At 35.5% G+C, this 21,506-nt stretch overlaps 1 protein-coding gene across 2 annotated transcripts in view; it reads left to right on the forward strand.

Moving 5' to 3' along the window:
* Positions 1-19,496, forward strand: part of CENPC (centromere protein C) — a 107,046-nt gene extending 87,550 nt beyond the window's left edge. Inside the window, exons 13-19 of one of the 2 annotated variants that reach the window (XM_010595705.3) lie at positions 2,532-2,591; positions 6,138-6,242; positions 7,185-7,316; positions 7,955-8,050; positions 9,876-10,030; positions 14,180-14,270; positions 16,536-19,496. In XM_010595705.3, coding sequence (XP_010594007.2) covers positions 2,532-2,591; positions 6,138-6,242; positions 7,185-7,316; positions 7,955-8,050; positions 9,876-10,030; positions 14,180-14,270; positions 16,536-16,606 — 710 coding nt within the window. In that variant the 3' untranslated portion in view covers positions 16,607-19,496. The other variant, XM_064285755.1, reaches the window with a different exon arrangement.
* The last annotated feature ends 2,010 nt before the right edge of the window (positions 19,497-21,506 follow it).

Genomic DNA, 21,506 nt, shown 5'->3' on the forward strand with positions numbered 1-21,506 from the left:
TTTTAAAAAGATTACAGGGTTTTCAGTCTTTACAATGACCTTAAACCTTGGTCTTTCTGATGTTTCTTCATGACTGGACATAGACCGTGCATATTTGGCAGAAATATTACAGAAATGATGCTGTGTTCTTTGTACATCACGTTAGGAAACACATGGTGTTGACACATCTACTATTAGCGATGTTAGCTTTGATCACCTGGTCAGTTGTTGTCTGCCAGGCTTCTCTGTAAAGACATTACTTTTCTCCTTCCTAATTTATAAGTATTTTGTGGGGGTAATATTCTGATACTATTTCAATAACCTGTTTCTTATCAAACCTCCATTGACCAACCCTAGTATCCGTTGAAAACTCCTGCCTGAATCCTCAGCCACTAATGATAGTTTCCAAATGGAAGTTTCTACTTCTCTAGTTCCTTCTTCTTTCAGTAGTTGGCATTCTACTGTAAGAAATATAGCATTCTTTACCCCCCTCCCAATTTATTTATTCATTATTCATTTATTTATATCAATATGGACTACTGGTTTCCTAGTTCATCCAGTGGGTTGTAATCTTTAATAAATCATCTATCCTGATACTTAAGTTGTGCTTCCTGTTGGCTAATACTTATGAATGAAAATTCAAGCCAGCCTTAATTCTTTTTCCCTTTGTAAATAATCTGTTTTCTTCTACCTGTATGCTTATTAGGTGCCCTTTCAAGCTGATCCCTGTGTCCTTCTGTCATGTTTCCATCATTCTTTGAACATTTTTATATTTTTTGGCTTAGGATACTCTTGGTTTGTCTTATAATTCCCCTGCTCCAACCCTGGACTCAGTTACTTCTTTTAGAAGCCTAGTCTCTTTTAGTGGAAGATGACATTTACATATCTAGATGTAGGTACTTGGTATGCTCATTGTTACTGGATATCATTGCTTTTTGGCCATCTCAGTGGACAGAGCTAGGAAATAGATACACACATAAATACACGTATATATGTACTATACACGTACAAGTCTCTATATCTTGCTTTATATCTACGGTAAGAAACTACAAGTTCACATGGATAACCTCCAGTTCCACCCTGACACTTCAGACTTCCTGTTTTTCATTTTTATAAACCCCTTCTCCAGTAGTGAGAAACCTGGGTCCCATTATTCTCAGATTGTTCACTTTTTTTAGTTCCTTTTCTGAATCCACCAGCTGCCTCCAGGGCTCAGTGCCATGGAAAAATTTTCAAGCAGCGATTGTTTTCGTTGCTGTCGAGTTGATTCTGACTCATGGTAACCCCGTGAGTGTAGAGTAGAGCTGTGCCAGAAGATTTTCAAGGCTGTGACCTTTCGAAAGCAGATCACTGGAGACCAGACCTCTACTTATTCTAGTAGGGATTGTATCAGAAATTGGATTATTTATTTTTTTTGGGGGGGGTGGGTAACATCTTTATTGAGGTATAATTCACATACCGTACAATTCACCCATTTAAAGTATACAGTACGATGATTTTTAGTATTTTCATACAGTTGTACAACCATCACTACTATCAATTTTAGAACATTTTCATCATCCCCAGAAGAAACTCCATACCCTTTAACAGTTGCCTCTTATTTCTCTCCAAACCCCTGGCCCTAGGCAACCACTAATCTACTTTCCATCTCAGTAGATTTGCCTATTCTAGACAGAGAAATTAGATTTTATGATCACTGAGGTTTCTTCCAAAATAGCAATTTTAGGGGACTTCTTGACTTACGTTTCGCATCCAGCTAGGCTAACTAGAACAGTTGGGGTCTGGCCAAACATCTCTTTTCCTCCATGTAGCCTTTCCATGTGGTTAACTTGAGCTTCCGCACTGCATGGCAGCCCTGGGGTAGTCATTCCTACATGATGGCTGACCTCACTCCAGAATGAGATTCCAAGGTATAAGCTGCAAATCTTCTTAGGATTTAGCATCTGAAGTCCCAGAATGTCTTTTATGCTGTATTCTGTTGATAAAGCAAGTCACTAAGACCAGATTCAAAGAAAAGGAAGGTGGATTTTGCCTCTTGATGAGAAACAACATTTTTGCACCAAAAAGGGAAAGAATTGATGGCAGCTATTTTGGAGACTCTTTAGCATACTAAGGTTGAGAACCTCTGACCTAATTGGCACGCTGCTAAATTCAGAACAGTTGTACTGTTTTAGAACTTTAAGGAGCAAGTAGCAGATAGAACATAGATTATATTATTAGCCATTTATTATCATACCCTGCATTTTTGATTCACTCAGTGGCTTGTTTCACTTGTCCATGGGCAGTAGAAAACTCGTTTTTTTTTTTTTTTAATTTAAATTATATTTTGACTGTTATGCTCTTTAGACATTTATTGTAGAGCAAAGTATGGGAAAATGTTATACTGTTTTTGCTTAGTTCTCATTCCTTAGCACTAAAAAGCAAAGGGGGTAATAAGGTGTATTGTCAGGTCAAATTTTCTTTAAAATGTTTACACTGAAATTGACCAATTAACACACTTTAACTCAGTATTAAATTAGTAGCCATTTATCTGTGATGTTATCTTTTTGCAGATGACTTAAGAGTAAAAAGATCTAAAGTGATATCAGAGAACAAAATACATCACAAATTAGGTAAGATTGTTTTTTTCTCTTTTGGAATATTCTGTTGAGGAAAATTCTATTACTAAGACTTTGTTTATAAAATGGGGGAAATATTATTTGGATTAATTGGCAGATAAAATAAAATTATGTATTCTCTTTCTAGAATACAAATTATGTATTCTGAATTCCATAGGAAGTCATCACAAGCCATTAATTTACTCTGTTGTCTGTCCGTAAATACCACAACCCTCCGATGTGTTGTCCCATATTAGGGAGCATGATCCCACCTGGGCTAAGTCACTAGGGTGGAGAGTTTTGTCAAAGAAAATATAATTGCTAAGGAGATGGCATTCCTAACAGCTTCCCTTCCCAACTTTTATCTAATTTTTATTCGTAAACAAAGCAGTAGCTAGGAAGGGCTAGAGGGCATAGTTGGGAGCTAGGAAACCACTGGAGAGACTCATAGGAGGATTGGAACTTCATGGTCTCCAGAGAAATATTTGCCAATCAGGATTGTGGGATCTCCTACTTACGTGGGGTACTGAAGTTACTTTCTATGTTCTGTCCCGCGCTTGTAGCTAGAAGCGCTCACACACTTGTTACTGAGTAGCAGTGGCACTATTTCTCATTGACTCAAACGAGAACTCATCTTGCCAGTTAGTATATCGCTGGCTCATATGGACACAGAGACTGCTGTATCTCTCAATGCTGAATGCCTGTCTTGGAGTAGAATGATAAATAGAGCCAGAAGTAGACAAAAGGAAATAAGAATGTCTCTGAACAGTGGCTCCAGCATCCAGAAAGAGGAAAATCAAATATTATGCCTAAGAACAGTAGGCAACTTCTGGTGAACTAGAACGTTTGTAGGAGATAACAATTTTAACAATACAAGAACTATGAGTACTTTCAGAGATTCAATTACAACATAAAAGCGTTTCTTGTACTAACAATTGTGAGTTTTCTAGTTTAAAAAGTCAGTAGATGAACTGAAAGAAAGGATAGTCATTGTTGAGAGCTGAATTGCTAACTGGTGTTCACATGTAAGAAATTCCTCAAGACAGAGCAAAAATACAAAAAGATCAAAACCCTGGGGAAAAAAGATAAGAAGAACCTTAGTACAAATAACATGGAGACAGCAGACAAAGTATATAAATAATTTCTGAATTTCCAGAAAAAGAAACAGATGGAGAAGAGAAAACAGTTTAAAAAGTAGTGAAATAAAACTTCTGTGGGTTAAAGATAGGCTTGAGTCTGCAGTTTGAGTTTACTAACTGCCAGTGAGGATTATATATATATATCTCCAGATGTAAGTGAATAGAGTTCCAGAATTTCAAGGGTAGTGGGAAGCTTCCAGGCAGAAAAAACAAAGTGAATGTAGAGGAGAAAAAATGACCGGCACTGCTTATCACTGTAACCTGGAAAACGATCAAATAATAGCTATAGCCTCCTGTGAGTTGGAATCGACTCGATGGCACTGGGTTTGGTTTGGTTTTGGTTTTTAGCCTCCTATTAGAAGTGTTTTACAATCCAAATATACCCAGCCAAGGTATCTTTCTTTCTGATACATGAATTATATTTGCAAATAATCCAAAGCTAAATGAAAATGCTTATATGAGGTATTCTAACCAAGTATCATATAAATCAGAACTGAGTCCAAAGAGAGGAAACAATGGTGAGGGAATGATTCCTGAAATTATACGTTGTTAAATTTAAATAATCACGTGAGTTAATTTTCTATTGCTATGTAAAATTTACCACAAACTCAGTAACTTAAGACAACACACATTCATTTCTCATGGGTTCCATGGGTCGGAAGTTCAGACATGGCCTAGCTGGGTCTTCTCCAGGGATTCACAGGCTGCAGTAGAAATGATAGCCTGGTCTGCAGGGTCTCACCTAAGGCTTGGGGCCTTCTTTGAAGCTTGTGTGGATTTTGGCAGAATTTATTTCTGTGGTTGTAGGGCTGAGGTTCCTGTGTTCTTGCTAGCTGTTGGCTGTGGGTACCTCTCAGACTCTAGCTGTGGTTCCTTACCACACGACCCTTTCCTTTTATAACACGACAGCTTGTGTCTTCAAAATATGCAAGGAAGAATCTCTCTCTGCTTTTGCTAGACAGCATCTTAATATGTATATTATCATATATATAATCATAATGTCCGTTGGTGACGCAAACGGTTAAGCACTTGACTGCTAGCTGAAAGCCCTTGACTACTAGCAGTTTGAACCCACCCAGAGGTGCCTCTGGAGACAGGACTGGCAATCTGTGTCCGAAAGCTCACAACATTGACAATTTCATGGAGCAGTTCTACTCTGCACACGTGGAGTTGCCATGAGCCGTGATTGACTCGATGGCAGATGACAATGTAACCAGACATCTCATCATCTTTTTGCCATGTTCTGTTGATTAGAAGAAAGTCAGGGATCTTACCTGAACTAAAGGGTGCATATCACCTTAGGATGTGTTCACTACGTACTGCTGATGTGATTAGGGATTTATAACTGCTAAGTAAGAATTTTTATAGTAATACCTAAAATCACTGTCTTAAAACTTGGTGTGGTAGGGAAGAAATGAGGGGCAGAAGAGGTGTAGTAAAAGTGGTCTAAAAGGAGAAAGGACAGGATACTATATCTTGGTTAGAGATATAGTTTTTGATATAATCGTGGAGAAATACGAGTTTGATTTTTCAGTGTCAGGAATGAGAAAAAGAAACACCCTTAAAATGAGTTTTTAACATAATAGATAATAAAAAATAGATCAACAAATAAAAACGAAGACAAAATAGTAGTGTAATTTTAATTTTAGGCAAAGTGAAATTTGAGGTTAAAAGAGCTGAACAGGATAAAGAAGAACATGTAGTGATAAAATGAACAATTTATGAATAAGATAGAAAACTCAAACTTTTTTGCATCAAATAACCTAGCAACAAAAATGTAAACAAGGAGATTTTCATTTAAATAATACAGTTAGAATGGGAGCAGACAAAAAATAGGTAAGGACATACGAATTTGGTAATACAGCTAGCAAACTCAATCTATAGGACTTTGCATGGTTTGAATACATTGAGTGGGTGTGTGTATATACACATATACATCCACATGCCTCCATCTTTGCTAGTTTTCCTAATGCAGAGCATATAGATGGTTTCTACTTTGTTGTTTGTTGCTGTTATAAACAGTACTAGCATGAACATACTTGTACCTCTGTAAAGCTATATTCATTTGTGTATTTTTGCAAACTCTGTTCCTAGAAATGAAATTGCTGCGTCAAAGGGTATGATTATTAATGGGGATTGCTAATTTGTCTTCAAAGAGTGTAAATTTCTACTAACAAATGAGAGCTCCTTGGTACCTTAAAAATTGCCAACTCTGGGTATTAACAAGTTTTTAAATGTTTGGTAATCTGGTAGCCTGTATTTTCATGGCATTTCTTTAAGTATTAGCATAAATATATCTTAAAATTTTGTTTTCTAGTCATTTGTCTAGAAATATACATGTTCTAAAAGGTAATACCAATTGCAAAGTATCATCCAACTAAACATTTAGATGTGTACATTTTTGTCTAACGTCTTTTTCTAGTATTGCCCTCCAATACACCAAACGTTCGCAGGACCAAGAGAACACGATTGAAACCTTTGGAATACTGGCGAGGGGAGCGAATAGATTATCAAGCAAGTCAGTCAGGTAAAATCGAATTTGTGCTGTAATGTCTATCAATGATAAAATAATAATAAGAATTGATGCAGTTTATGTTTACTATATGCCAGGCACTGTCCTACACATTTATATGTATTACCTCATTTAATTACATTGCCTTTCCAAAATGTGACAAGAATAGGATTCAAATCCAGATTATTTGTGGTTCCTATAGAGATGCTGATTTTCGCCCCTTTGGTAGCTATTGGAAACCTTGGTGGCGTAGTGGTTAAGTGCTACAGCTGCTAACCAAAAGGTCAGCAGTTCGAATTCACCAGGTGCTCCCTGGAAATCCTATAGAGCAGTTCTACGTCCTGTAGGGTCGCTATGAGTCGGAATTGACTGGACGGCAACAGGTTTGGCTTTGGTTTTGTTTGGTTGGTAGCTGTTTGAGGCAGTGGTGTGACCTCATACGGTGTTATTTCTATGTTATTAACAGGGTTTCTAATTGCATACAATGAGACATTAGATCAGAACATGAGAAAATTATGACTGGTAAAGTTAAAGTTATTCCCCATTATTGTTTTCATCCTACTTCCTCATAGATTTTTATTGAAAAAATGGTGGACAGTGGGCAGGAGAGAATAGTGTTATCTTAGAGCTGTTTCCTGTAATGACTATATCTAATCAAAGATTGAGACTCATGTGGATTACTATAAACAATTCCCCCCGGCCCACCTCTTTTATTTTTTAAACCTCCTGTGATGACTTGATTCAAGCAAGCCAAATGTTTTATCAGTGCTTCTAGATTTAGAGTAGTAGAGACAGAAATGAAATTGGTTGGTATTTGTGTTATTTGCATTATTAGATTGTAGCAATAGTAGTGTGTTCTTTGGTACTTTGGAAGGAAATGTGCTATATTAATTTAACGAGGTTTGTTTCAAGCTTTTCACTTTACGAGGTGTGTTATTTTAACTTGTTAAATTTCAGGAGGATTTCTGATTGGTGGAATACTATCCCCAGACACAGTGTCACCTGAAGGGAAGAAGGCAAATAGAAAAACGGGAACAGCCAACAAAATAACTAATAGGAAAAGGATCTGTCTTGATAACAATGAAAGAAGTATGAACTTATTCCTGAAAGTAACTTTTAGATTTTCTTTTAATAACATAGCGCTTTGAGAAGAAGCTGTTTGTGTATTTTGAAACTTACCTATAAAAACTTCAGACGTAATGCTATAGGTAAAATTTGCTTTTTAATGTCTATTTTTTCCCAAATTTAGAGCGTAAACCTGATTTTATTTTATTTAAAAAATCAGTAGTAGCATAATGTAAAACATTTTTTCATGAGTAACTTGCCTAGTCAAATGAGGCTTACCTTTTTTCCATGCCTATACTATGGGTTAAGGTAGACATTTTAATGTATTCTTCTTAAAGTGTATTAGATACTTCCAGCTTTCTTAAAGAATATGCAAAATATCATTTAACTTCTTAATGATGCAAGAGTTTAAGAATTGTCATAATTGGCTTATAGTGATTAAGAAGTTTAAGGTGTTTGCTTTTATATTAAATCATTGTGGATTTTTAAATTAGAATTTTTGTTTATCTAAGTCATTTATAAACAGGAAGAGATTGTTATACCTCTGGCAATTTTCTTTTATAACTTATACCTATCTATAGCTGTATTTCATCCTGGACTTTTTTTTTATAATTGAGAATTTTAAGTAAGTAGTTTATATTTCAATGGTGTTTCTTTTGCAGAGAAAAAATTAGTGACAAATCTGAATATACCTCTAGGAGATCCTTTTCAGCCAACAAGGGTAAAGGACCCAGAAACAAGAGAGAGTATTCTCATGGGTAAGATCAGGGATGATATTGGAAATTATTTATTAACAACTAGTAAGGATAACCCTGGTGATGCTTGGCTGCCAACCAAAAGGTCAGCAGTTTGAATCCACCAGCTGCTTCCTGGTAACCCTGGGGCAGTTCTACTCTGTCCTGTAGGGTCGCTATGAGTTGGGATCAACTTGCCAGCAAGAAGTTTGGTTTGTTTTTGTTTAGTGAGGATAAACTGCTGGCCTTATGACCAGCCTGTTTGCTTTCTTTTTTTTTAACCAGCTCTTTCAGAGCTAATGTCCAACAGAGGGTCTAATTCCAGCAAGAAGCCTGTATGGGGACAACTCTGGGGAACCACTGATGACAGACAACCTCCAGGGGACATATACCACCATGTATTTGCCCTCTGGGGTACAGATACTGCCTACAGGAGTATCGCCTCCCTCAACATGGCCTAGTACTTCTTTGACCAAGAGAATACATGGGAACAGGGGCTGTTTGTGGGGAATTGTAGCAAGTTAGTTGGTGACCCTAGGACATACTCTCACCACCCTTAGGGGCAGTCAGGGATTGTGGGCAGGGCATAGACAGCCTTTCAGGCTTTAGAATGCCAATAATGGTACCTGGGATGTGAAACCTTAAGACTGGTGCAAGGTCCTAGAAGCCTCCTTCTTTATTAGATAGACATTAATCATTTAGTCACTGAAAGGTGGAGAAGGCCACAGGAGCCCCCAACTGAGGGTCTGTGACAGGGTGGGGTTAGTAGAAAGCATTCAGCTATTTACCAGTCAGGTAACATTTACGTGCACAAAGTATTTCAGTATTTTAACACCTGTTATGACTGTACTATTGTGCCAAGTAACAAATGTCAGAGGACAAATAGGTCAAACTAGAGAGGCGGTAAGAGAATTCTCACTTAAAATCTGGGCTATGAAATTAGCAAAGCTATTTCCATATTCAGATTGTTTATTTGGCAGCAGAGGTAGAATTACAGAGTTTAGTTTAGTGTCATAAGTAAAAATTGCTATACGGTACAAGGTTAGGTAAGTTGTGGGTGCTGACAGGAGTTTATCACTTTTTGTCTGTTTCTTGAGTCTTCTATGTATTTTCTATATCCTGTAGCCTGTGCAATCAATAACGTTGCTATATATGCAGGGAAACAGGATCAGAAGCTGTTGCTGATAGAAGAATGTATTAATTATAGATCTCGAAAGGTTTGTAAGTAAAAAGGAAATTCCAAAGTGAGATTGTAATTTGTGAGCAACAGTTGGAACTGTGGTTTCTCATAGCCTTTACCTGACAAATAAAAATTTTATCTGTCAGGTTAGCTCAAAAGAATCTATTGGCATAGTGATGATACGTTTGCATTGTGGGCTGTGTTAAACTTTTTAAAGATACAGAGTTCATTCTTGTCTTTCCCCTAATTTTCTTTTTCTTCTGAGCTATAATAGTAATAATAATATTGACATTATTATTAATAGCTAAGACTTAACATAGTGCCTACTTTGTGCCCATGTTGTAAACATTTTACACATAGTAACTAATTTGGTATTCACAGCAACTCTTTAACATAGATAAACTATTATCCCATTTTACAGAGAAGAAAATGGAGACACAGAAAAAGAGAGGTTAAGTAACTTGCCTAAAGTCATAGAGCTGGTAAGAAAGGCAGGATTTAACCCTCCAGCATTGTAGCTCCAGAGTCAATGATCTTAATCGTTAATTACTTCTGCTTCTCTAAGGCAGGTTTATATTTAGAAATAACTCTTACTGTATGTGTGTATATATTACGGTATCATTGAGCAGTATCACTGCTATTGTTTTATATTACTGTTTTTTTCTGTAGATCTTGTAAGGCCACGAGATACGTATCAATTTTTTGTTGAGCATGAGGAGTTGAGAGTATATAAAACATTGGATACACCTTTTTTTTCTACTGGAAAATTGATATTAGGACCATGTCAAGAAAAGGGAAAGCAGCATGTTGGCTTAGATACATTGGTAAGTATTTGCAGTTCTCCATATATTTGTTTTTTGCTATAGGTACAGTACTGATTTATTGAACTTGATAAGGAACTAAAAATGTTGAGTCTGTTTAGTCAACCAACCAGTAATTATTTAAAAGCACCTGTTCTATGCCTAGCACGATAGCCTTGAGAGTCAGAAGTTTAAGATATATACTTAAAAGACTCTTAGGATATAGGTTTTCAAATAAATCATTAGAATTTTAGAGATAGAGGGGGTTATAGAGATTAAATCTAATTCCTCATTTCTCAGGTTATATAATAGAGAGAGAGAGTTCAAAAGACTTCTTTAGAAGTCAACTAGTTAGTGTCAGACTGAGGACTAGGAGTTAGTTGCTTCAACAAATACTCAGCAATATACTATTATATATAACAGTATTACAGCCTGAAGTTATAATGAGATTCAGGGTGAGTCTTTCTCTAACTCTCACAAGTACTCTCTCTCTTTCTCAAGTATCATTTACTTGAAGCACTTTCTAAATGTCAGGTATCATGTTAAGCACTTCACACATATTGTCTTATTTATGTCTTTTGTATCTATTATTTACTGGTGAGGAAACTGACTCAAAAAGGTTAAGTAACTTGCCCAGGGTCACCGAATTAGTAATGGCACTTTATGAGGCTCCAAATTCATGCTCTGTACTGCTATATCATAAACACTACCAAAAAATGTTAGTAGCAATTAGCTATGGGCAGTTCGAACCCACCAGCTGCTCCACCGGAGAAAGATGTGGCAGTCTGCTTCTGCAAAAATCACAGCCTTGGAAACCTGTTGGGGCAGTTCTACTTTGTCCTATAAGGTTGATATGAGCCGGAATTGACTCGATGGCAGTGGGTTTAGCAAAGAAGAGAGCCATTTCAAGAAGGCTTGTGGAGGTTAAAAACAGTATAAATAAAAGTATGCAGTAACTCTTAAACATGGAGGAACAATAAAGACAGTGCTCTGGCAACGACAAATACTTTGCGTAGGTGAGGACAGTGTGTCACATTTTTTTTGCCTTCTTATATTACACAAGTTTGAAATCATTCAGTGTTCTTAAAGCCTCAACTTATAAACACATGTTTCAAAGAGTGCAAATTCCCCGAATATAAAATATTTGTCAGAAATTGCATAATTTCAAAGGCTGAGGGAATTATAAACTACCTTTATACTATTGCCACCTACTGGTTACTTTTGCATAGCTACTGTTCTTCCTCTGTTATTCCTTTGGGAAAATCAATCTTGAATTAAGTAGTTGCCCAGGACTGGATGGTAGTGGTAGTGCTGGTAGTAGTAAAGAAGTAAATATAGCAATAATTTAACTGAACTATATGAAATTGTCCTTTTTGTAGGTAAAAATTGTTGAATATCAGCAACTTTATTTTCTAAACCAGAGTACTTTTGAGGATGAAAGGGAGGGTGATATTATTACTATGTTGGATATTGTTGTTGTGTGCCCTTAAGTAGATTCTGACTCATAATGACCCTGTATGACAGAGTAGAACTGCCCCATAGGGTATCCTAGGCTGTAATCTTTATGGAAGCAGATTGCTGGGACTTTTCTCCTGCGAAGCTGCTGCTGGGTTCAACCACCAGCCTTTCAATTAGCAGCCAAGCACTCAACCATTGCATCACCAGGACTCCTTATTATACCTGTTGGATAAAAAACCAAAACCAAACCCATTGCTGTCGAGTTGATTCTGACTCGTAGTGACCCTAGATAGTAGATATAAGTTGAGATTTTCCTGGGCAAATTGGGACTGTAGTCTTCTTAGCAATACGGTTTCTTATATATAGAGTAAAGCTGTGTTACAGAGGATATGAAAAGACTGATCAGAATAATTTTAGTTTTGTGGTACCTTTAACATGCTATTAAAGTTTGGGACATCTCAAGTCACTAGCAAAGGAGAGGAGTGTGGATGTAAGTGATGTATACCTTAAATATTTAAAAACCCAAGCATTGTCAACTACTATACTTCATAACATTTTATCTTGAATTTAGTTCAGAAAACACTTATTGATGGCATACTACTGGGATGGACTCCTAAGTCCTGTCTGGGAGTACAGTGGTGATGATACATAAGAGCTAACTTTAACACACTATGAAAAGTATTATAATAATGCTGTTTGTAAACTGTTAAGGGAGCACAAAGGAACAAGCAGGTTGTCAAGGAGGAAGGCTGTATTTGTTTATTTCTATAAAACAAGTTGTTAAAAATTGAATATATGCGTGGTCAGTTTTTACAAATGCCTTTAAAGCTCTGCTACCTTTAGGCTATCTTTCCTCCATTTGAAACTACAGAAACTATTCAACAGTTTAGAAAAACCAGCTCAAATTACTTGCCATTTTCTTAGCTCTCAGTGTTTTATAGAGTAGGCTGTGTTTCATGGTATGTGTCTAGGAAAAAAGAATACCATTAGAGACTTTTTATTTTTTAAGTGTAATATATAATATTTCTGAATCCTGAATTTGAAAATTATAGAATTTGGAAAGCATCAAATTTTAAGAATATGTAATGTTATACCAACATTTTAAAAATACCATTTTTCAGTATTTGGCATTTCAGGAAACTATGAAATCATGAGTTACTGAAGCATCATGTTCAAAACAATTCTTTTTACTGACAAAAATATTAAAGCAAGCTCAAAAAGGAGAAAAAAAAAGAACAATAAGACTTGAGTTTATATTAACAGAAGAGGGAAAATTGAGGCAAGGAAAGAAAACGGTACACGTAAGAGTCAAAGATTAATTTTTTAATGCTACATCAGTATAACTAGATTTATAAAATTTTCAGTAGACTTAAAACATTGTACATCTCCAGGTATTTTTAAAAGATTAAAAACAACATATTTAAATATCTAAAGAGTTAGATAGTCTTTGTATAATAACAAAAGTGCAATCAAAAGTAAAGGTAAGCATTAGGAAGTGTCATCACTAGATAGTAAAGATAGTAGTGCCCATTAAACAGTAATGTCTTTAGTTTTCAAAAAGAAATGTCAGTAGTAAATATATGAAAGTCTTTTACCTGGCTAATATTCACAAACTGCACTTTATACTTACTGAGTTAGTAGAAATTACTAGGAAAATATTCATCCCTTTGACCTATGAATCCAATTTCTAGAAATTTGTCCTACAGAAAGAACTTAAAAGTGAGGAGGAGCAACTGAACATATGAGATTTTTGTAGCATTGACTATAATTGTAAAAAGTAGAAACCAGTGAAAAGTGCTGCTGGAAGAAAATGGTTATATTTATGTTTTAGTGATAGGATAAATCACACTGATAATAAGCAATTATATAGCACTTACATGTTCCAGGCACTGTACTAAGCATTTTTTGTATTAATTTAAATACATTATTTTGAAGAGTAGCCATATTTAAAAAACACTTAGAATAAACATTTAAGCAAAATATACAACATAGAAAATTCTTATACACATGCACATATGAATTTTCATAAGCCAATAAATAATAAAGAACAAAAGAAATTTCTTCCCAGACTAGTTTTCTTTTGCTTCCCTAAGAAATTACAATAAATGTAGTAGCTTAAAACAATACACTTTTATATTATCTTATAGTCTGTAGGTTAGAGTCTCACGAGGCCCAAATCAAGGTGTCAGCTGGGCCATATTCTTTTCTAGAGTCCCTGGGAATGAATCCACTTCTAAACTCATTCAGGTTGTTGGCAGTATTCAGTTTCATGTGGTTGTAGGACTGAAGTATTTATTTCCTTGCTGGGTATTGGCCAGGTTTTTTTTTTCAGCTTCTTGAAGTCGCCTGCATTGCTTGGTTCGTGACCCATTTCAGTCCACTTTCAATGCCAGCAACAGCGTGAGTCCTTCTCATGCTTCACGTTTCTCTGACTTCTCCCTCTGCCTCCTTGCTTCTTTACTTCCAGTGGGAAAAAGTTGTCTACTTTTATGGACTCATGATTAGATTTAGCCCACCTGGATAATCCAGGATAATCTCACCATTTCAGGGTTCCTTTTGCCATTATAATGTAACATATATACAGGTTCTGGGGATTAGAGTTGTGGTCATCTTTGGGGAGTCATTTTTTGCCTACCGTACTTTAAGATTCCTTGGAATGTAGTTGATGTGGTGGTAGTTTAATTTGAAATGAGATTTTTATTTTTAATTTTTCAGGTTTTTTATGTTGACTCTGGTGACCTTTTATGTACCTTACATGAAACACCTTATCTAATGACTGCTGGGGATTCATTCTATGTTCCTTCAGGTAAGAATAATTGAAGGTACTTTATTTCACATAGTTATAATATATTTCACATAGTTGTACTTTATTTTGTATAGTTATAATATATTTATATAGTTGCATATGGGCACCATGAAAAGAAAGTGGTCAAAATGAGGTGATATGACTGGTGCCAAAGCAATTTGATACGTATTTCCTTTTTTATCATTAGGTAGGTATATTAGTGTTTTGATACATGAAAATTGAACGAGAGTTGTTTATTGCTATTTCTGAAAGTAGAAGATACGTCTTATCCTAGAGTAGAAGGAAAATTGTTTCCCTATCTTACCTCACATGTTATGTAGTAAAATAGTTTTTAGTGGATTATTTTAAACATGCAGAATAGTGTGCTTCATCAGCTATTGAAAAGCACAAGATTTTGGAAATAGGAATTTTGGTTTATTCATCCATTCATTCAGCAATTATGACTGAGTGTCTTTTATAGCCGGGCATTCTCTAAGAGTTTGGGATATATAAGTGAACAAAACAGATACAAACATCTGTCCTCGTGGAGCTAGCATTCTACCAAAGAAGAAACAATAGTAGCTGTGCTTATCTGTATAGTACTTAGTGTGTGGCAGCACTGTTTTGAATGTGTTAGGTTTATAACCACCACTCATCTGTCAGCTTGTCATACTAAGATGGCTTGCTTGATGCTGTGATGCTGAAAGCAATGCCCCTGGTATTTCAAATACCAGTAGGGTCACCCATGGTGGACAAGTTTTAGCAGAGCATCCAGACTAAGACAGACTAGGAAGAGGGGCTAGCAGTATACTTCTGAAATAATTGGCTAGTGAAAACCTTAGGAAAAGCAGTGGAACATCATTTGATACCCAAGCCATGATATTTTCAATTGCCTCATATGCGTGGGAGAGCTTGACAATGAATAAGGAAGACCAGAGAATAATTGATGCCTTTGAATTATGATGCTGGTGCAAAATATTGAATATACCATGGACTGCCAAAAGAACAAACAAATCTGTCTTGGAAAAAGTACAGCCAGAATGCTCCTTAGAAGCGAAGATGGCAAGACTTTGTGTCTTGTACTTTGGACATGTTATGAGGAGGGACCAGTTCCTGGGGAAGGGCATCATGCTTGGTAAAGTAGAGGGTCAGCAAAAAATAAGACCCTCAGTGACATAGATTAACACAGTGGCTGTATAGTGGGCTCAAACCTATCAACAATTGTGAGGATGGCCCAGGACTGGGCGATGCTTTGATCTGTTGTACATAGGGTCACTATGAGTTGGAACAAACTTGAGAGCACTTAACAACAACAAGATTTATTAACTCAGTTAATATGTGTCCATTTCTAATACTTGGAAAGTGCACTATAGTACTCAGTGCTAATAAACCTGCCTTATGTGATGCCATTTTTGTGATTATTTATGGCCTAAATTTATTTAAGAGTAGGATTTGCCTTTTTTTAACTTTGAGATTTTATTTTTACTTTCACATTTTACCTTTTATACCTACCTATATATGAATTTTTTTTTATATATGAAGGGGAAACCCTAGTGGCTTAGTGGTTAAGAGCTACAGCAGCTAACCAAAAGGTTGGCAGTTCGAATTCACCAGTTGCTTCTTGGAAACCATATGGTGCAGTTCTACTCTGTCCTAAAGAGTTGCTATGAGTCAGAATCGACTCAGCGGCAACAGATTTGGTTTGGTTTTTTATATATGAAGGTGGAGTCCCTGGGTGGTGCAAACAGTTACGTGCTCTACTATTAGCTGAAAAGTTGACAATTTGCACCTACCCAGAGGCACCACAGAAGACAGGCCTGGCTATATGCTTTTGAGAGGTCATAGCCTTGAAAACCCTATGGAACAGTTCTACTCTGCACACATGGGATCACCATGAGTTAGAAATGACTCGATGGCAACTCAACAACAACATATATGAAAGTTTTGGTTTGAAGGAATCTACAGCAGTTCCAGAAACCTAATAAAGATTGGGTTCAAAAAGATTTTTTTCCTGCCCCCTTGTTGAACTCATTTCTGCAGTCATTATCAGAATAATGAAAAGCTTACGTTCTTTCATGCCTGATCTGGATCACAGGTGGTGGTTAACTCTTGGATCTTTCAGTTCATGGAGTTAAATAAGAGTTATTTTGAGTTGGGTAAAAAATTTTTTTTGTTTTTAATTTTGTGTTGTATACTGTAACTGCCATATGACAGCCAAATGCTTAATCAAAAGGCAATGTTGATTCCTATGGAAATAACGTAATTTTCTTGTCACTTTACTTCTAGGTAATTATTACAACATCAAAAATCTCCAGAATGAGGAAAGTGTTCTTCTTTTTACTCAGATAAAAAGATGAAAGATTAAGCAAAACTTAAACACATGTGTATATGTATATATAACAGCTTGGACAGGTGGAACATTTATGTTTGTAATCACTTGTGATGTTTTTAAAATAAAAAATTTATTCTGTTTAGTGATTACTTATATGAGATAAACATTTTCAACCTCCTATATGTAGCTTCTGATTTTTCTATAAATATTACAAAAATAACATTGCATTGGGCAGATCTGCTGCAAAAGATCTCCTTAAAGTGTTAAAAAGCAAAGCTGTTACTTTGATGACTAAGTTGCTCCTGACCCAAGCCATGGCCTGTAGTGATGGCCATATTTACGACCTTCTAGTTCGACGTGACAGCACTGGGTTGGGGTGTAGTAATAAAATGCAAAGAATACCAAAATCACTGCTCCCACAGTGAAATCAAGTAGTAGACAGTTTTCTTTCAGAAGAGATCTGATTCATATGCCCATTTATTTAGAAAATCTTTTCTGAATATTACTTTTAAATCATTAAATAATCCAACAGTAGGAAACTGGTACAATAATAGGGAAATGGTACATCGGGAATCACATCTATTTAAATTATTATATATAAACTTTTTTTCATCATGTTTTTGCATGTTTTTTAATGCTAGAGGTGGTGCCTTTTACCATTTCTTTCTGTGCTTGCTCCCTCCCCAACATTTTAATATTAAAAAAGATAAAAATACCTCAATAAATATAGGCCAGTCTAATTTTTATTTCTTTTGTATAAGTGTTGTAATTACAGTGACCTCTGAAGAAGTTGTTTCATGGTGGATAATCCTTAGGCCTGCTCCTTTTTTAGGGCTGTATTTAACAGTTAAATACACTATATAGATATATAGAGAGAGAAAGATTGTGTGTGTGTGTGTGTGTAAGGGGAATACAGGAGAGGAGAGAAGAGGAAAGGGGGAAGGAGGGTAGGTTGGAGAGGAAGAGCAAAGATAAACACTCAAGACCACAGATAGTAACATTTCAGGGGAGAAGCCCACCAAGATTATGTATTTTGCAGGTAGATATTTATGTTAAAAGACCAACATAACCCATAGTGTAAAAATAGAATATTGTAAAATACCAAACAAAAAGGCACTGCTTTTTTTCCCTACCCACTTTAAAAAAAGATATAATTTGTGTAGAATACTTGAAACTGTAAAGATATACTCTTACATAGAGAGAACTTTATGCGTTACCAGTCCAGCAACTTACTTCACTTCATTAAACTTAATTATAATTGTTCTTTTTACTGCTTTTGGATAGCAAGGTTACATATTTTTGTACATCTCATAGCATTGTTGCAAGTGAACAAGTAAGTGTGATGTGGTTTTCCAGTGACTGTAAAGAGAATGATATTTAGGAGGCAAGTCTTGTAATGGAGCAATAACACATTATAAAGTTAATCCACTAAACAATCGAGTCCAAAGCCTAAGAATCCATCAAGTAGGTATAGAAGCTCATCATAAAGCATATTAAATAACAGAAAAATGTCTTTTAAAATAGTATTTGCCCATTGCTGGTAAGCAGAATATAAGTAGGCAAAAAAGGTGAGCCTTCCTTAGATCACGTCTTACGTTTTTGTCCTCACATTTCTGTAATTCCTTTGAAAAAATCTGTATATATTTTTAAGGTGACTAAACATGTGCAATATACACTTGAAAATTTTTTCAAAACATAACATTTTTTGAGGAGTGCAGTAACGGATATAGTGGGAAAATCCTACCTTCATAGCTAACTGTGTGAAAGGTCAGCATGAAGCCAATTCCCAAAGTGTAGAATGTATCCGGTCCTTAGTTTCCTACTTTTCTGTCATCACCAGCCGCTCACACGGTACACTCTGATCCCAACCACCCAGAGCTGGATCAGAGTCACTAGTTAGATGGACGTCATCTTTCAGGCCAGCTGCCCATGCAGCATTTCATGGACCCAGCCACCCAAAGCTGGGTTAGGGCTGACATCTTAGAAGGATGCCTGCTTTCAGACTGCCAAATAGGTTCTCACTGCCCTATCGTTTTATTAGCTGGAGTGACTCTGAATTCACAAAGTATACCATACTTATGGCTACAACTTTATTACAACCAAAAACGAAGAGACACCTAGGGTGATGTCTGGAAGAGGTCACAGTGTGGAGCTTCTGTGTCCCAAAGAGGGATGTGCTACACTGTCCCATGGATGGTTACCAACCAGGAAGTTCCACAGCCTCGGTTCAGGGCTCTGTCAGCTTCCCTATGTGGTGATGACAGATTACATTATGCCTCCCCAGGCTTAGCAATCAGGATCTCAGGTGGTCTCTTTTGGACTGGTCAGCTCCTCCTCATTAGTCTCAGGTATAGTCTGGCTAGGAGGAACTGAGAAAAAGGACGAAATTGCTTTTTGCAAAGTGAGCCCACACCTCATGGAGGGAGTGGCACTTAGGAGGAATGAGGTGCTAGAGTTTTTTTTCCCCAATGTTTTGCTTCTTTTTTTCCCCCGCCATAAAAATGGAGGATTATGTCTCTTTACATTGTGACCAAATTTCTTAATGATTAGTTCCTTTGGGGAAAATGTAATATTAGTATGATTTCATATATTTCATTGATTATATTGTTATAATGTAGAGTTCTCTGATTACAAAAATAAATTTCAACTTGACATTTTCTTTATGGATTAGTCTAGTAACATTGTTCTCCACGTAGAACAAAAGTATTACTGCTACATTGCAAGTAACAGTTCTGAATTTTTTTTTAAGGGAAAAACCTTAACATTTAGCTGAACACCGATTTCTATAATATCTTTCAAATTTTTAATTTGCCTAAAGTGTAAACATATATTTAATCTGTATGCAGTTGGTTTGAGATTATATTAGTATTTAAAAATTTTTTAAATTTGTTAATACCATTTTTAACAGTTACTCAGAATAAGGCCATTTTCTCAAAATAATGTGAACTATTTTATATTTTTAATAAATTTAAATACAAATTCTTAAATATTTTTCTAGTAATTACTAAATCCATTAATCAATGTCTATTAGTGTTTTTTCATCTTTACCTTTAAATTACCTTTAGAGTGGATTTTGATTTAAACTGAATTTAATGCTTTACTAAATTTCAGAATTCTAAAAAAAAAGGAAAAATAAAAGACTATATATTTGCATTGGTGGTTTAGGGCATTTCAAGCTCTAAATATGCCTGTGCTGGAAATCATCTGAGCTCAGCTTTGATACATGAGCCAAGTATTCGAGTATTGCTTAAAGATTATAGGGAGGCAGGTGTAGATAGAATTATTTTATCTTTTCATTATTTTTTTAAACCACCTCTCAAATACATGCTTCAACTCCTTCTGCCTCCCAAATTCTAATCTCTATTGGAAGAAAATAAGAAAAAGGAAAATATCGAGTGCTCTAAAAGTAAAAAAATAAAAATGAAAAAAAAGATTAAAGAAATGGAACTGTACCCTTATGACCCAAATTTTTCAAGCACTGACATACAAAAACTAACAGTATGTTATCAAATCGATGAGGAATTGGTATTCAAATATAAATAAAAGTTACTTTACCTAAGTTTTTGGCTTGCGTGTATGTATGTATATAAGGAAATGTAAGAGTATATTTGTTGATGTGATAGGCCATGTTGAACTTTAAAAAAAAATATTTACATTGTGAGTTAATGGAAACTTTCCTCTTGGAAATTTTAATATAAAAATTGAGTGCCACTCTTCAAAACACATTTACTGAGTGCTTACAACATACTTAGTACTCTGCAAGGTTTTGGGCATACAGGGATAAAATAACAGCTTTACTATAGGAGGCAGACTGGCCACTTTTAGTGTTTCTGTAGAAAAGTAGCATAGAAGGCAAACCATCAGACAGAAATCATTTAATACACAGGAAACCCAATTCCTGAATTGACAGTCTAGCTTATAAAAATTCACTGTTCTTGTCTGCAGCTTTTGAAGCTTTATCTCTGGTCTAAAACTAATTGTACCCATTCAGAAACCACCTTTCTTGTTAAAAGGAGAGTCTGAAAGATCGTTAGAGAATAACTCAGATTTTCCTCTTAATATTACCAGAAGAACTAAAAATATGTGAAAAACTAAAGAGATTTGGGGAGAAAATGGTTAAAAATCAGAAACACTGCTAGTCACTATTCCTGAAGTTATTCTAAGCAATCTCTCACTAGCCCAAACACCTTAGTCCCATTTGTCAGATTATATTGTAGGTGTATACTTTCAACTTTGCTTTTATTAAGAAAAAAAAATCAGTGGAAATTGATTTATTGCTTTTCATGTGAAGCTTGCTAATGACATTGCCATTAGATTTCTCAGCAACATAAGACATGTCTGAGTTTGGTATATGAATAAGATTTTTATATCTAGAGAAACTAGTATAATTGCTTTCCTGATTGAAGAGTTATGTAAACTAGATGTTTTCCATCTTTACCTATACTGTCTAGAAGTTCACTACCAGATTTTGCTTGGCCATTTGCAATGGCTTGATTTTTTTAAGTGAAGTATTTATTTTATTGATATAATTTACTTATAGTCAAATGCATGGATCTTAAGTATGGTTAAATGAGTTTTTGACAAGTACGTGTTAGATTTACGTATCCCACAGAAATTTTGTCACCCAGGAAGTTTTTTTTTTTTAATTCAAAGCTCTGGCAAGTTTTCAAGAATAAGTACTTCTTGATCTGATATTTGCCTTTGGTTGATTTCCGGTACCTTAAAATGGCAGGGTTTGACCATTTTATACTTTTTTTTTTTTTTTTTAACGGGAGACTTGTTTACCTCTGTGTGCTTCCATTACTGGAAACGATGTCTCATTTGTTTTGCTGTTGAGGTTTTTTTTCTCTTTAAAGAATTTCATTCTATAATAGGTTAATTTACTAGTAAGGTGATTTATCCTAAAACCTTGAGGCTTGGTTTTA

This window comes from Loxodonta africana, chromosome 5, assembly GCF_030014295.1.
Source record: "Loxodonta africana isolate mLoxAfr1 chromosome 5, mLoxAfr1.hap2, whole genome shotgun sequence".
NCBI lineage: Eukaryota > Metazoa > Chordata > Mammalia > Proboscidea > Elephantidae > Loxodonta > Loxodonta africana.